General features: G+C 39.3%; 1 protein-coding gene across 2 annotated transcripts in view; it reads left to right on the top strand.

Moving 5' to 3' along the window:
- The window catches only part of LYPLAL1 (lysophospholipase like 1), a 46268-nt gene extending 32503 nt beyond the window's left edge, over positions 1-13765 (top strand). The window contains exon 6 of one of the 2 annotated variants that reach the window (XM_060088658.1): positions 13489-13765. In XM_060088658.1, the coding sequence (XP_059944641.1) occupies positions 13489-13721 (233 nt within the window). In that variant the 3' untranslated portion in view covers positions 13722-13765. The remainder of the gene's footprint in view (positions 1-13488) is intronic. The other variant, XM_060088660.1, reaches the window with a different exon arrangement.
- Positions 13766-14179: the final 414 nt, after the last annotated feature.

Raw genomic sequence — 14179 nt, 5'->3', positions numbered from 1 at the left:
TTTTGACTTTGTTTCAATTAATTTTTCTTTTTATTAAGGATAAATTTTTTTGCTTCCTTTGTATGCCTAGTGATTTTTTATTGGATTTCAGACATTGTGAATTCTACATTGTTAAGTGCTAGATCAGTTTGCATTTCTATAAATATTTATGAGCTTTGCCATGGAATGCAGTTAGGTTACTTGGAAAGTACTTAGAAGTATTTTGATCCTTTCAGACTTCCTTTTAAGCTTTCTTAGGTAGTACTAGAGCAGTGTTTGCTCCAGGACTAACTTTGCCCCACCATTCAAGCAACACATGTTTGAGTACTCTAGCTGATACTCACTGGATTGTGAGGTTTTACACTCTGACTAGTGGGAACTCAAATTATTCCCAGTCCTCTCTGAGCCTCAGTGATCATTCCTTCTGTTCCTTCTAGGTAGTTCATACTTTCCTTACACAAATCTGTTGGTTAGTACTCTGCTGAAGATTTGAGGGGGACCCTCTGAAGATCTCTGGCAGTCTTGCAGCTGTCCAATACTCTGTCATATGAACTCAAAGCTCCTTGACTTTCTGGACTCCCAGCTCTGTCTCCTCCTTCAGCTCCATCTGGGTCTCCGTCTCCATGCTGTAGCCTTGAAACTCTTCACACAGTAAGCTGGGCATTTGTAGAGCTCACTGCATTTGCTTCTCCTTCTTAAGGGATGACTCTCCTGTACTGCTAGTGCCCAATATCTGAAAATGTATATGTGGCCCACCTTTTCAGTTGTTTCCGGTCAAAAAATAAATCTGGTCCCTGTTCCATCTGGCCATCTTGGTCATAAGTGGAAGTCCCTTCATTCCCCTTTTATTTGAAGCTATAAACTGTAAATTTGAAGAGGGAGGGAAGGAGAAAGAAAGGGTAGGAAGGAGAGAGGAAGAGAGACAGAAACTGAGACTTTAACTAATAAAGTCCAAATCCCCTCAGAGAAGACTCAGTTCGTGCAGTGTTTTAATTATCTTAAGCTTTTAATGACCTTCAACTTCTTGACATTTTAAATGCCCTGGCTTGAATATACATGGTATCACTCATGTTTAAAGCCCTTATGGCTGCAATTTGCCTTAAGAGTAACATATATACGTATCATAGATAAGGGTGTCAGGCTTATACGTGTTGAGTATATACATACCAAATATAAGAGAAAGGAATCCAGATCTTTTTGGTGAATATTTGTCCTATCACTTGATAATTATGTATTCTTGGATAAATCTCAGCCTCTGCTACAGTATACTCTTGTGAAATTGTTGTGTGAGGATCAAGTTGTATAGCATGTGTAAAAGCCTTTAATAAAACGTAAAGTTAAAGAAATTGAAGGTATTACCTGTATAGTTTTGCCAGAAATGGAGGGAGGTATGTGTGTAATGGTTACAAATCTTTCTCCACAAGCTGGTCTATGCATGAAAGGTATATCTAAATATTTTATATGATAATCTTCGATCCAAGTCTACTCCCCTACCCATTGGGCTGATAGGATATTCAGTCTTAGTTGTCATTTGCTGCTTTACCTCATTCCAAATCCTGCCAGTCTGGGCCCCCTTGCAAAGGGTAGTATCTTTAGGGAGGCCCTGCATTATCCAGTGCTCACTCACCTTGAGACACCTAGTGTCCATACGCATGTGGTCTCTTAAAGCCAAGTATTTGAGCCTGAAAAGTCATTGCTAAGGCTAGGCACACGAGGGTTTAAGGTTTTATCCTCCTAAGGAAACAGCTCAGCCATTTTCCTCATGTTCTGTTACTTCACCCACATAAACATTTCCTAAGGCAAGAGAGTTGAAATAGTCTTGATACTTTCTTACATGGGAGAGGAAGAATAGCAACAAGAAGAAAGCATAAATCAGTATCACAGTAAATTATATATGTTTATATGTTGGGGAGACTGGAATTTTTCAAGAGAGGAGAGAGAAAGCTAGTATGTGAGTGAAGGGAGATGTTCACTTTTTACTATATATTTCTTCTGTTTGAATTTTTATAATGAGCTTTATTGGTTTTGTAATCCTTAAAGTGAAGTAAATGTTTATTGATGGCAGTTTTTCTCAACTAAGGACTGAATAGGAAAGATCACCATCAGTGGTAGGAAAATTAAATGTACTCTTTATAGGAAGTTAAGAATTTCAATTAACAAAATGAACTGAGAACAAAATATGAAACAGACTGGCAATTTGACTATTGAGAATTTAAAGTACTTTAATACGTTAAAGAAAAGTGCAGATATCACTTAGCCAGAATATATTTAAACAATACGTCTTTATCATATAAAGAATTTCTTGATATACAATAAGAGAACAGAAAGCCATGTAAACATTTCAAGAAAAATCAGATTATATGATACACAAAGACCGCTGGTTCACAAGACTTTGTATATAATTTTAATACATGAAAAGCTAGAATTATATTTACAGAGAACAAATGTACTGTTATGTACATTTTGATTCTACTTTAAAATTTACCCTTTAGAAATACGTTTCTGTGAGTATACACATGTACAGTCTTCTGAAGGGAGTGTAGCCTCAGCATATTCCTACACTGAGGGTAAGATGCAGACCCATGCATGTGTTATCTCTGTCATATTTGTTAAATTCTGCCATTTAGCTGCAACCAAATCAGCTCAATTTGTTTCATGCAGCAGTAAGACTATGAACAGAACTCCAAGCACCAGAATGAGGTCAACCTACAGCCCTGCTCTCAGCTGTGCTCCCCAGGGCCCTGGTGCCACCCAGCTGAACAAATTGCATGGCCTAGTAAGGATGTGCCTTAGGAGGCCAGCTGTCCTTCTCCTTAAGTTTCTGTATTAACCTTCCTACTTGAACCAAAGCATTAATGCAGGCATTACAGGAGCAATTGCACAGACTCCACCTTGGCCTGCGAGGACACAGTTTAGGACAAGGTATCCTCCACAACAGCCATGGCCATGAACTGAGTTGGACCTGAATGCTTCCAGGAACAAGAGTGTATCACTGATCATTTTAGCTAAAGATACACGCAAATTTCTTACCAGTTTTTCAAATTGGATGGTTCCCATTGTAAGGTCACAGCCCTTAGGTTGTACATAAATAACAAATTGGTTGTCATCTCTCTAGAAAGCTTTCCCGAATAATCAAGGTAGCTTCATTTTGGAGAGATCTCCAGTCATCTTAGATCTGCATGAGCTATTTATGATATTTCCTAAAACACTTGAAAGTCTATTATGACACGTGAAAGTCACCATGTTTTCCAGCGATACAAGTTAATACCTACTTTGCAATTCTGAGGCCCCCTCAAATGGGACCTACATCAGCCAAAGGCATAGGTGACAGTGTCTCCAGCATGACTCCTGGCCAGCTGAGAAGCCTTAGTCCTCCCAGTTCAGTTCAGCAATTGAGTCTAGTCCTTGTTTTTGCAGAGAATGCCCAGGAGAAGTCACCCCAGCCTGTGCTGTTTGTCCACACCATGAGCTGCGTTGCATTTGTCCATACCACAGACTGAATAAGTGACAGTTATGGGAATGGGTATGGAGGAGATATCTGGGGAGCGTGCTGACAGATGGTTGGTTTTTGTCTTTTGTGAGGGAAGGGTTTGGTACAGGAGCTGGGGCCATCCTTTGCTGTTTCCACAGACTTAGTAAGGTTAAGAAGAATGGTGATCAAATCTTGAATCCTCTGTAGAGAGGTGGCAGGCCTGGCACTCAGTTAAATCTAAGGTGCTTTGTAACAGTGTGGGAAACCTCACCAGGGTGTTTTCCAGCTTGAGGAAAGCTCCAGGGTGGTCCTGAAAGACAACAATCATTAATATCCCTCTCTTCCCCATAAGTTCCTGGGGTCTAAGATGCTCTCTGGTATCTCTCCACTTACACATAATTTATGTCCTATTCCAGTAGCTATAACTTCATCTTTTTTCTAGTTGTCCCTTACTCATGCCCAGACCTTTCATCCAGAAGGGTTGGGTACAACAAGGGCAAAGGCATTTTTATAGAACCTACAGAGACACATTATGCCCCCCACTTTGGGCCACATGGACCACTATAGGGGGACTCAGCAAACACTGCGCTCAGCCAATTAGTGATGATCTTGTTTCTCCAAGATCATGTCATTGAAACAAATAAATCCATACTTGTAAACCAGAAGTAAGTTTAAATCCCCTTCCTGCTTTCGACTAAGCACCCTCCCGGAAGGTGTACCAACCAGATCAGCCTGGGTTGCCATTAGGGGAAGGAAGAAACATTACACTCAGTGGTCAGGAGGAACAACAAATTTTCAAAAGCACTTTATATAATCTCCCAACACTTTTATTCTGACCCTTACCCGGGAAACAGCTGAGAGGAGATGATCCCTTTCTGAGGACAGCTGTATTCCTTGACCTTACCAAGGTGTCTGGACCAGAAGAAAGTGAAGGAGGTAGAGCCAGACATCTTTTGAGTCAATTTTTGGCAAGAACCCCCCAATTCTCAACAATACCAAATCCCAGTGAATTGCAGGGAATGTTCAAAGACTACCGAATACCTGACTACCAGCCCGTTGTTTTGCAACAAAAGGCACACCATTGCCAGACTGAAAACCATCCAGAAATATAAGCCAAAAATATAACACAGATGAGTTTCATGACCCACAATAGTGTGGTCAGTGTAAACTTATCACACTGGAACGTCAACATATAACCTGAAAAATTGTTAATAAGTAGTGAGGCACCACCTATAACCCCAAGAAGAGGCGAAAGGTCAGATGTAATCAGTGTGTCAGGAACAAGTATGGGCAATGCCCCCTGCTATGTGGTTGCCTTCACTGCCAGACAACTGGGTCAGCTTTTGCCAGGACTCAAAAGTCTGGCATGCAGTGGTAACCTGTGTATCAAAAACAGAAGCTCTTTTACCTTGTACCCAACACGATGGTTGATGTGTCACTCTGTCTGGTCTGATGATGGTTCACGTAAGCAACACTGGCAGTCTGGCAGTGCAGACTCAACCAGCAGCTTGATTCCAGTTGGTTTCAGTGCCATAGGGGGTAGTCTTGAATCTTACAGTCTGTGGTTTTCCAAGTGACAGTCCAAATAATCAGGCCATGGCAACAACCCAAGAGTCAGTAAAAATATAATGAGATTTATCAAGTGTCCTATTTGTCAGAGCTATAAGAACGACCTTGGGTTTTGCCCACTGAGCAAAATGACCCTGTCCACTTTGAGTTCTGAATAAGTTGGCCCTGAGCCTGAACAATTGCAGCTTCCCAGTGGACACCACCAGCTGTCCGCTTAGCCAAACCATTGGTGAAGCAGTCCCAGACATTATGGGGAACCTCTGTGAATCAAGGGCCCCAATGAGCCAGCAACTTTGCTACAGGTGGTGGAGTGGAATGGCTGCCATTTTTTCATATAGAGCCAAGATGCTTCTGGGGCCAGGCTGGCTACATTCTTGAATGTACCATTTCCATTACTGGATCCTTTTTTCACTTTGTTAGTCATTGAGTCTGAATTGATCCATCCCAAAATGGAAATACCAGGCCAGAGAGTCACAGTTGCTCCAGGGGTCAGACACTCAGTTTCAGTAAGAGCCCAATAGTGAGCTAAGAGCTGCTTTCAAAAGAAGTAAAACTGGTAGCTGTGTCAAGGAGTCAATGAGTCTAAACCCTAAGGGGCACCTCTAAGTAGAGGCCACCTCCCTTTGCCAGAAGCTCCAACTGGCAGCATCATCACTCACAGAGACTTGTAGCTCAAAGGGATCATTGAAGATGTAGGGCCCCAGAAGCATCAGCACCTCTCTACATGCAGCTCTTCCCAAACAGGAGAATCCCTTTTGGATCTTATGGGCATTTACAGTATAAGCATATAAAACATAAATACCAATTACACATTCAGCAGTGGAAGCCAGAACAATACATTGCATTAACACAGAGGACTCCACTCCCTGGCCACGTTAACGTTCCTTTCTTACTGTGAGCTCTGTCCTGACCCCAGCAGTTGAATTTGGGCATAAACTCACTAATGGGACCCAGTTGGATGGTAACTCGGGTGCCAGTATCCACCAGAGTCACAAAAGTTTGAATCCCTTCTCTTCCCGACCTTCCCTAACCCCTTTGGTAGATTATGGCTTCTCATCCCTTTTGGTAACACAGCAATGTCACCTAGCCCTAACCATCTTACTCCTTAAACCAGCTGAGGTCAGTGAAAGGAGACAGGATGGGTCACAGGGGTACGGAGAGGGAGGGTGACTCCACTCAGTAAGCAAGTCACATTTCAGTTTGGGGAGGCATGTCCGCAGCATGCAATAATTTATTTAGATTGTTGGGAGTCAGTTTCTCATTCTTCAGGGGATCAGCCTCATCAGCATTGTAAACCAAACCTAGAACACTAAAAGCCTGAGTACCAGTCAATGCCCTATCTGTGGTTTCCCATGGGAAATTGTCTCAGGGAAGTTTTCCCATGGGGCCAAAGCTCCCTGAAAGCAAGCAGGACCCACTGCAAAAAAATAAGACAAAGCTCTGAGACATTTTACTGCCATCTTCAAATGGATCTAAGGTTGGCATAACAGACTACAGGAGGGTCTGAGCCATAAGCCAACCCAGCTGTTCTGTTCCTCCTTAAGGAGCATCCTTGCACGATGCTCTCTATCTACCAGGTGAACCAGAGAACTTTCTAAAGATTTGCCTGGTCTCTCCTCTTAGGGATTGTGAATTTCACTCCTTTCACACTCAAGGCAGTTATGTGTCTCTGTAACTGTTGTCTGAAAGAGAAAAGATACTTCTACCCATACAGAATGAATGTTAGTATCAGTTATTCTAAAGGGGTGGGCCCGAAGCTGAGGTTGACCGAGGTCCTTCCACTGAAGGAGAGTTAGCAATGGATAGGGTACCAATTGGATAGTTGTCTGGATCCCGTTCCTTAGCCTGCAATGGCCCCCCTAATTGTTACTGAACACAAGTTTGTGTGCCCGACACACAGCCAAACAAACTGAAAGGTTGGAGTTTGGATCAGAGGAAGGTTTTTGCAAGGTCATGCAGGGAGACGGGTGGCTCGTGCCCAAAAAACTCCGAGCTTCTTGAAGGGTTTCAGCAAATCACTTTTAAAGGCAAGGTGAGGGAGGGACATGGTTAGTTGTTGCAGACTTCTTGGGGTAGGATTCCTCTGTTCTTGCAGCTGTCCGTGTTTGTCAGGTCACGATGTTCCTGTAACCCTGCAACAAGACAAATATTATTCTCTGTTCTGCAACTTTTTATCTCTATATGAATGGACTCAAAGATCAGAGCCCTGAGAATAGTCTATTCTGTGTATTTCAGGCAAGATTGTTTTGCAAAAGGTGCAGAGCCAGCATGACTAAGCACAGGCAACAAAACAGATCTAATATGGAATCAGATTTGTTCTTCTCCATTACATAATTTCTTTGCATTAAGAATAAATACACTGGAAGACCATTTATTGCCCAATTGACGTACAATTTCTTCAGTGTGTTTGCTGCCATTTCCCATGGACTTCCCTCAAATGCTGTTCATTATCCTGCAAAGCCTTCATGCTTCCCTTTCTCGTACTTCAGCATTTGAGAAAATGAGTGTGAAATTTAATTTGAAACATTGAGTGGACTTTTACAAAAATGTAAAGTATTATCTTAAAATACATTTTCTTTGTGCTATCCTCATGTTATTATGTGCGTTACCTTTGTGATTTTACTTAGGCCTTTTTGTCTTGGATTGGTTGCAAAAGCCATATGTGATTTTTATATTGGGAATAGAATTAATGAGTCTATGATGAATAGTGGACATCCTGTTTTGAAGAAATCATATTTTGGGCAAAATGCCCATAAGAGACTTATGTTTTTGCCAATAGTTTAGTGCAGAGCCTCAGGGATCTTTCTTTTTTTTTTTTTTTTTTTTAAAGAAATGAGAAAGTTTGATGCTTTTGCATTCTATTTTAAATTCGTTTTAGGGGTGATTTCAAAACAGCTTGTTACTTCATTTTTTGTTATTGTAACAAATTCATACTTGTTTTGTTTTGTTTTGGTGTTTCACTACCTACACTTAAGGGCAGAGTATTACTTTAATTAAAAATCACTCTGGGGACTTCCCTGGTGGTCCAGTGGCTGAGACTCCGTGCTCCCAATGCAGGGGACCTGGGTTCAATCCCTGGTCGGGAAACTAGATCCCACATGCATGCCACAGCTAAGAGTTTGCATGCCGCAACTAAGAAGCCCGCATGCCACAACTAAAAAAGATGCTGCATGCTGCAACTAAGACCCAGTGCAGCCTATATAAATAAATAAATATTAGAAAAAGAAATCACTCTGTTTTCATTTTCTGTTTCTCTTTCTTCCCACCTCAATTTTTTCTAGTCAGTTGGTGGCTTTTCCACTTGAAACTAGAGAAACACTTGACATATTAGTTACTTGACATATTAATTTTGGCCACTTCTGGTATGCTTTCTTTTGCCAATGAAATTATTGCAATTGAAAATTTGGGTGCGGGTCTCTATGAGAAACAGAAGTCTTTCCCTTAGGCATTAAGTATTAAGCCAGTTTCTCTACCATATAACAAGAGAGAAGTGTTAAAACCAAAGTTCATGACATGCAATTGGCAGAGGCAAATAAATGGTTCTCTTTAAAAATTTAACTTCAAGAGCAATAAATCTCTAGTTAAACTTAAAAACAGGATTTTTAAATGGCAAATGAAAAATATACCAATTTCAAATAGTAGCTGAAATCCTTTTTTTTTAATTAATTTAATTTAATTTTTTTTTCTTAATTATCCTGTGAAATGTCAAGTGTGCTTTAGGGCATCTGATTAACATTGTCTTAGTTCTGCCATATAATCAAACAATTTTTACTGCTGGAGGGAATTCAGAGATGATCATTTTACACATATGGAAACTGAGATCCAGAGACAGTCAGTGATGTACCCATAGTCCTGAAGAAACAGGGCTAAAACATAATTTCCCTTTCTGATGCTTTTTTCACTATGCCACATTGCCGTAGCAGTTCAGAAAGTATAGCTAAATATTCACATAAATTTCAAATGACTTAGATTTAAAGCCATTTCCTTTCCTTTGTAGACATTTTATATTCATGCTCCTTTTGGCTCCATTTGTACTGTTTTGCTAAATGATGTAGTGGTCTTTCCCTTTGCCTCAATGTAATAGTAGGCCCAGCCTAATTTTTAAATAATGGAACAGATTTAAGAGTTTTTAAAGATTATGAACCATTTCTATCAGAATTCTAATTTCTGAATCCCATAACCTGCTTCAGACCTTATCTTACTCGATATCTTTATAGAATGTGACACGCTGATTAACCCCTCATTCTGGAAACAACTCTTCCAGCCTGGTTTTTCTAATATCTCTGGACTATGATTTCTCTATCTCCTTCAATGGTTTCTTTACTGTTAGTCCCTTAATGTGGAGACTCCTTTTGGTTCTATTTTTGTCTTTATTCTCTCTCTGGGTGATCTTCCACTTTTATGGCTTCAGAAAGCTGGCTTCCTATCTACACCTCTGGCCCTAAACTCTCTTTGTTGCTCCACATCTGCATTTTATACTTCCTGCTGGAGCTTCCCACCTGGTTGTCAGACAACCAAGATACATGTCATATATTCACAACATTGCAAAATTTTCACACTTACCAAGTGTGATGTGGGTTAAAACAACAACAACAACAACAACAACTAATCTCTCCAAGTTCCTGTTCCCTCACCTGTACAATGGATTTGTTATGAGATTAAATGTGAAGAGCCCAGCACAGCAAGTGGAGAGTTATTGCTTTGTTGTCCACTCCAGAACCTACTTCTCCTGTTGCGGTCTGTTTTCAATGACCTTCCCTCCACATAACAATGTCTTTGTGTCATACCCTACTCTTCTCCATCTCTCATCTTTTCATTATGTCAGTTAACAATTCCTTTTGATGTTCTATCAGTGAAACGTCTTTCTGTTTTCGCCTCTAAACCATCCCCATCGTCTCTGCCTTAGTTCTGGTCTCATTGTACCTTTGGATCTGTCTGCCTCTGGTCTCTTTTGTCTGTTCATTCTCCAGGATGGCCTTCTCTACTACCTAACAACCTCACTGTCTGGGTGGGCTTCCCACTGTCTTCAGAAAAAAATTAAAATTTTTTAATTAAGCAGCAAATTCCTTTACAATCTAGCCCCTACCTACTATTTCAGCTTCATCTCCTGCCCTTAAATTTGTTAAGTTAAAATATTGTATATGATGTGTTAGTTAACTTGTAAAACTAATTTAGTGTCTTCTGGTTTAGTTAATAACAAGTAGGAAGGTAGGATAGACCAGTGTATGTTTTAAAACAATTTAAAATTTATATAAAAGTCAATTTCAAGTACCGTACAAAGAACTTTTTTTCCTGAACTATTCGAGAGTAAGCTGCCAACAGAATGCCCCATCATCCAGAATACTTTGGTGCATATTTTCTACAGACAAGGACATTCTGCACATCCATAGTACAACCATAGTAATCAAGGAGTTCAAAATAGTACATTACTACAATTTAATCCTCATTAGACTAGACCCTCATTCAACTTTCACCAAGTGTTCAATTATATCTTTTATAGCAAAAAAATCCACACCAGATCGCACGTCACATTTATTTGTTATGTCTGTTTAATTGCCTTTGGTCTGGAACAGTTCCTCACTCTTTCCTTGACTTCTATCACTTTGATACTCTTGAAACTTTTAAGCCAGTTAGTTTTGTAAACTGAATTATTCTGATGTTTCCTCACAATTACATTTGGGTTAGTTCCTCTTGTGCAGAAACATAGAAGTGATGGTGTATACTCCTCATTGTATCCTATCAAGTGGCTCATGGATTCAATATATCCCAGTACTAGAAATGTTCATTTTGATCATTTTATCAGTAAGGATAGTAACGTAAGTATTATTCACTGTAAAATTACTCCTTTCCCTTTGGCAATTAATAAGTATTTTGTGAGGACATACTTTGAGACTATGGCAGTATCATATTCCTCATTAAAATTTTGATTTGTTTATTATATCAGAATCAACTCATGGCTTCCTATTTCATTCAATGGATTGTAATATACTGCTGTCATTTCCTTTTAATACTAAAATTTTCCCAGAATTGGCCAGTTAGTGTCTTTTTTGAGTTGGCTTCAATGTTCTTTTCACAGGTCCCTTTCATTCTTTGAACATTGTGTTATTTTACAGCTCACAAAGATGTATCAGGTGCATCTTGCACTTTTCTTGCCCAAGCCACTGAATCAATCATTTCTCCAAAGACTCCTGGTTCCTATTTAGTGAAACATGAAATTTAGAAACCAAGATCTGGGCGCTAAGTAGACACATTCTATTAAGGTATTGCTGTTCCCAGGCCCTTAGTGGAGAGAACTGGGGATGAATGTATGTGTGTGTATGTATATATATATATATATATATATATATATATATATATATATATATATATATATATATACATATACACACACATTAACAATGATATTTAGGTATATGTATATTCTATATTATATGTATACATATATATGAATTATACAATAGACATACCTTTACATGTATTTATGTTATATAAACACATATATATATATGCATATATGGAATGAGTTCATACATGAATGAGAGATAGTGTATGATAATGGAATACCTTCTGACTTTTCTGAAACGTATTAAAAATTAAAGTAATCAGTACAGAGTGACTTTAGCTGCAGAAATCCTGATCAACTATGACTTAAACAGTAAAAATAGTTATAAATCTCACAAAGAAAAGTTGGAGAAGTGCTCTCTGGTTTGGTATAGCTGTCCAATGCTGTCATTAAGGACCCAGACTTTTCCATTTATTCACATTGTCATCCCCAGCATGTTGGCCTTTTTCCTGACATTTGTTATCCTATGGTCACAAAATGGCTGCCAGAGAACCAAACAGTGCCTCCTCACACTGCAGCATTCAGTGCAAGAAGGAAGAGAAGGCATAGCCAAGAAAGACTTCATCACTTGTCTGTCTTTTTTCAAGCAACATAGTCTTTCCCAGAAATCTCCCAACTGTCTCCTCCTTCCATACTAGTTTTCAGAACTATGCTACATGGCCCCAGATCCCTTAGAAAAAAAGTCATACTTAGCCAAAGTTTTCTGACTTCGTTAACAATATGTGTGTATATATATATATATATATATATATATATATATATATATATATATATATATATATATATATATATATATATATATATATATATATATTTAGTTTGAAGTTTATACTAACTCTTCTGTCTTTCTGCTGGGTGAATATGTAGAGAAAACCATTTGTGTGCTTTCTAAACTTGTTGACACTCCAATGCAGGGACCCAGTTCCACCAAGATGACAGAATATGTATTTATTAATTCAATGAGTATTCACTGGATATTATTGTAAATGCTAAGATATGAAATTCCTGCCCTGAAAGAGCTTGCATTCTAGTGGTGTGCTCCATCAGAAGAAATCTAAATCCAGATCAGAGGAGATCAAAAGACTTTTCAGAATTACCTTTACTTACTTCCTATCACTCTGCTTTACTCTTTCAAAAACAGAAGTCGGCTGTTCATTTCTGGTGTATATTTGACTCTGACCTAAATTATATTTTTCCTGGCTGATATTTCTGAGTTTGTGAAATGAATTTGGGCTTCTTCCTACTTTTAAGTACTAACATTTGCAATGCTATTTTTGCATCTTTTTGTTCATTTTGGTCAACTATAGTGTTGAGAATTTTGTAGTCCTGCTCTTTGAACAGCCACTCTTCCTTAAATTTAGTGTGTCCCACTTGGGAAGAAACTCATACTTTAAATGGAAACTTTTGCTGTACAATATGGCTTTGGAAAATTGCCACAGGAATGTTTTTTGATTGTATAGGACTTGGCAATGAAAATAATTGGTTAAAGAATGACATTAAAAAATAATCCTCGGATTTTGACACCTTAGAGAAGAAAAGAGGGAATGTTATTATATCACTCTTTCTCCATGATATGCTTTTCTTAGAAGAGAACAGTATATGTTTAACTAAATAATAACTTACTGCTTAATGTCTATTTTAAAAGGACATATTATCAGTTTGGATGCTTTGGAACAGCATGAAATAGAAAACACAGACTCTGTCTTAGTCCATTTGGGCTGTTGTAACAAAATACCACAGGCTGGGTGGCTTATAAAGAACAGAAATTTATTTCTCACAGTTCTGAAGGCTAGAAGTCCAAGATCAAGGTGCCAGCATGGCAGGGTTCTGGTGAAGGTCCTCTTCTGGGTTGTGACGACTTCTCACTATGTCCTCACATGATGGAAAGGGCGAGGGAGCTCTCTAGGGTCTCTTTTATAAGGTCATTAATCCCATTCATGAGAGCCCCTCCCTCATGACCTAATCACCCCCAAAGACCCCACCTCCTATTATCATTACGTAGGGCATTAGGATTTTCAAATATGAGTTTGATTGCACCAGGAATGGGGGTGAGGGGGGAAGCAAAAACATTTAGCCTATAGCATATTTTTAAACTGAGTGAAGAAATAAATGTATTACTTCACAGAACAAGAAGTCCAGAAGTTTCACAGGCTCCTCCACCATGCAACCAGGCTGTTAGGGACACAGACTCATTCCATCTCATGGCACCACCATCCCAAGAGGGCTGACTGTGCTCTCAGGCCAACTCCTCTCTGGTCGAGTGATGGCCTCAGAAGTTCCAGGCATTCCATTCAGATGCAGCATCATCAAGAGGAAGAAGAAGAACCACCCTTTTTTCTGATTCTCTTTTGGGAGTGAGAAAACTTCCCTAAAGGTCCCCAGAAGACTCCCTCTCACATGTTACTGACCAGACTTGGGTCATCTGCCCATTTCTAAACCAGTTGCTGGCAAGAAGTGGGGTTCCCCTGATTTGCTTAAATCAGCGTCCATTTCCCAGCGCTGGGGACAGGATCACCTTCTCATGACATGCTTTGTGGAGCGCAGATACCTGAATGAAATTGGATTCTGCTAGGGAAGAAGTAGCTGGAAGGAGAGGAAATGGATGCTGAAGAAGTGACCACTTAATAACCGCCGAGTGGGTTCTCGCTGCTATTTGATTGGTTTAGCAATGTCAATCCATTGGTCAAAAGAAAATTAGTTTAACTAGGATTGTATTGTCCTGACCATATGTTTTCAATAGTGTCTAAAAGCAAAATACAAGCAAAATATGTATGAAGTGAATCTCACGTCATTTAAAAAATCTTAGGTGTAATTGC

The sequence above is a fragment of the Mesoplodon densirostris genome, chromosome 2, assembly GCF_025265405.1.
Source record: "Mesoplodon densirostris isolate mMesDen1 chromosome 2, mMesDen1 primary haplotype, whole genome shotgun sequence".
In the NCBI taxonomy this organism is placed as follows: Eukaryota; Metazoa; Chordata; class Mammalia; order Artiodactyla; family Ziphiidae; genus Mesoplodon; species Mesoplodon densirostris.
The sequence above is the reverse complement of the archived record's forward strand: the minus strand, read 5'-3'. Positions and strand labels throughout refer to the sequence as shown.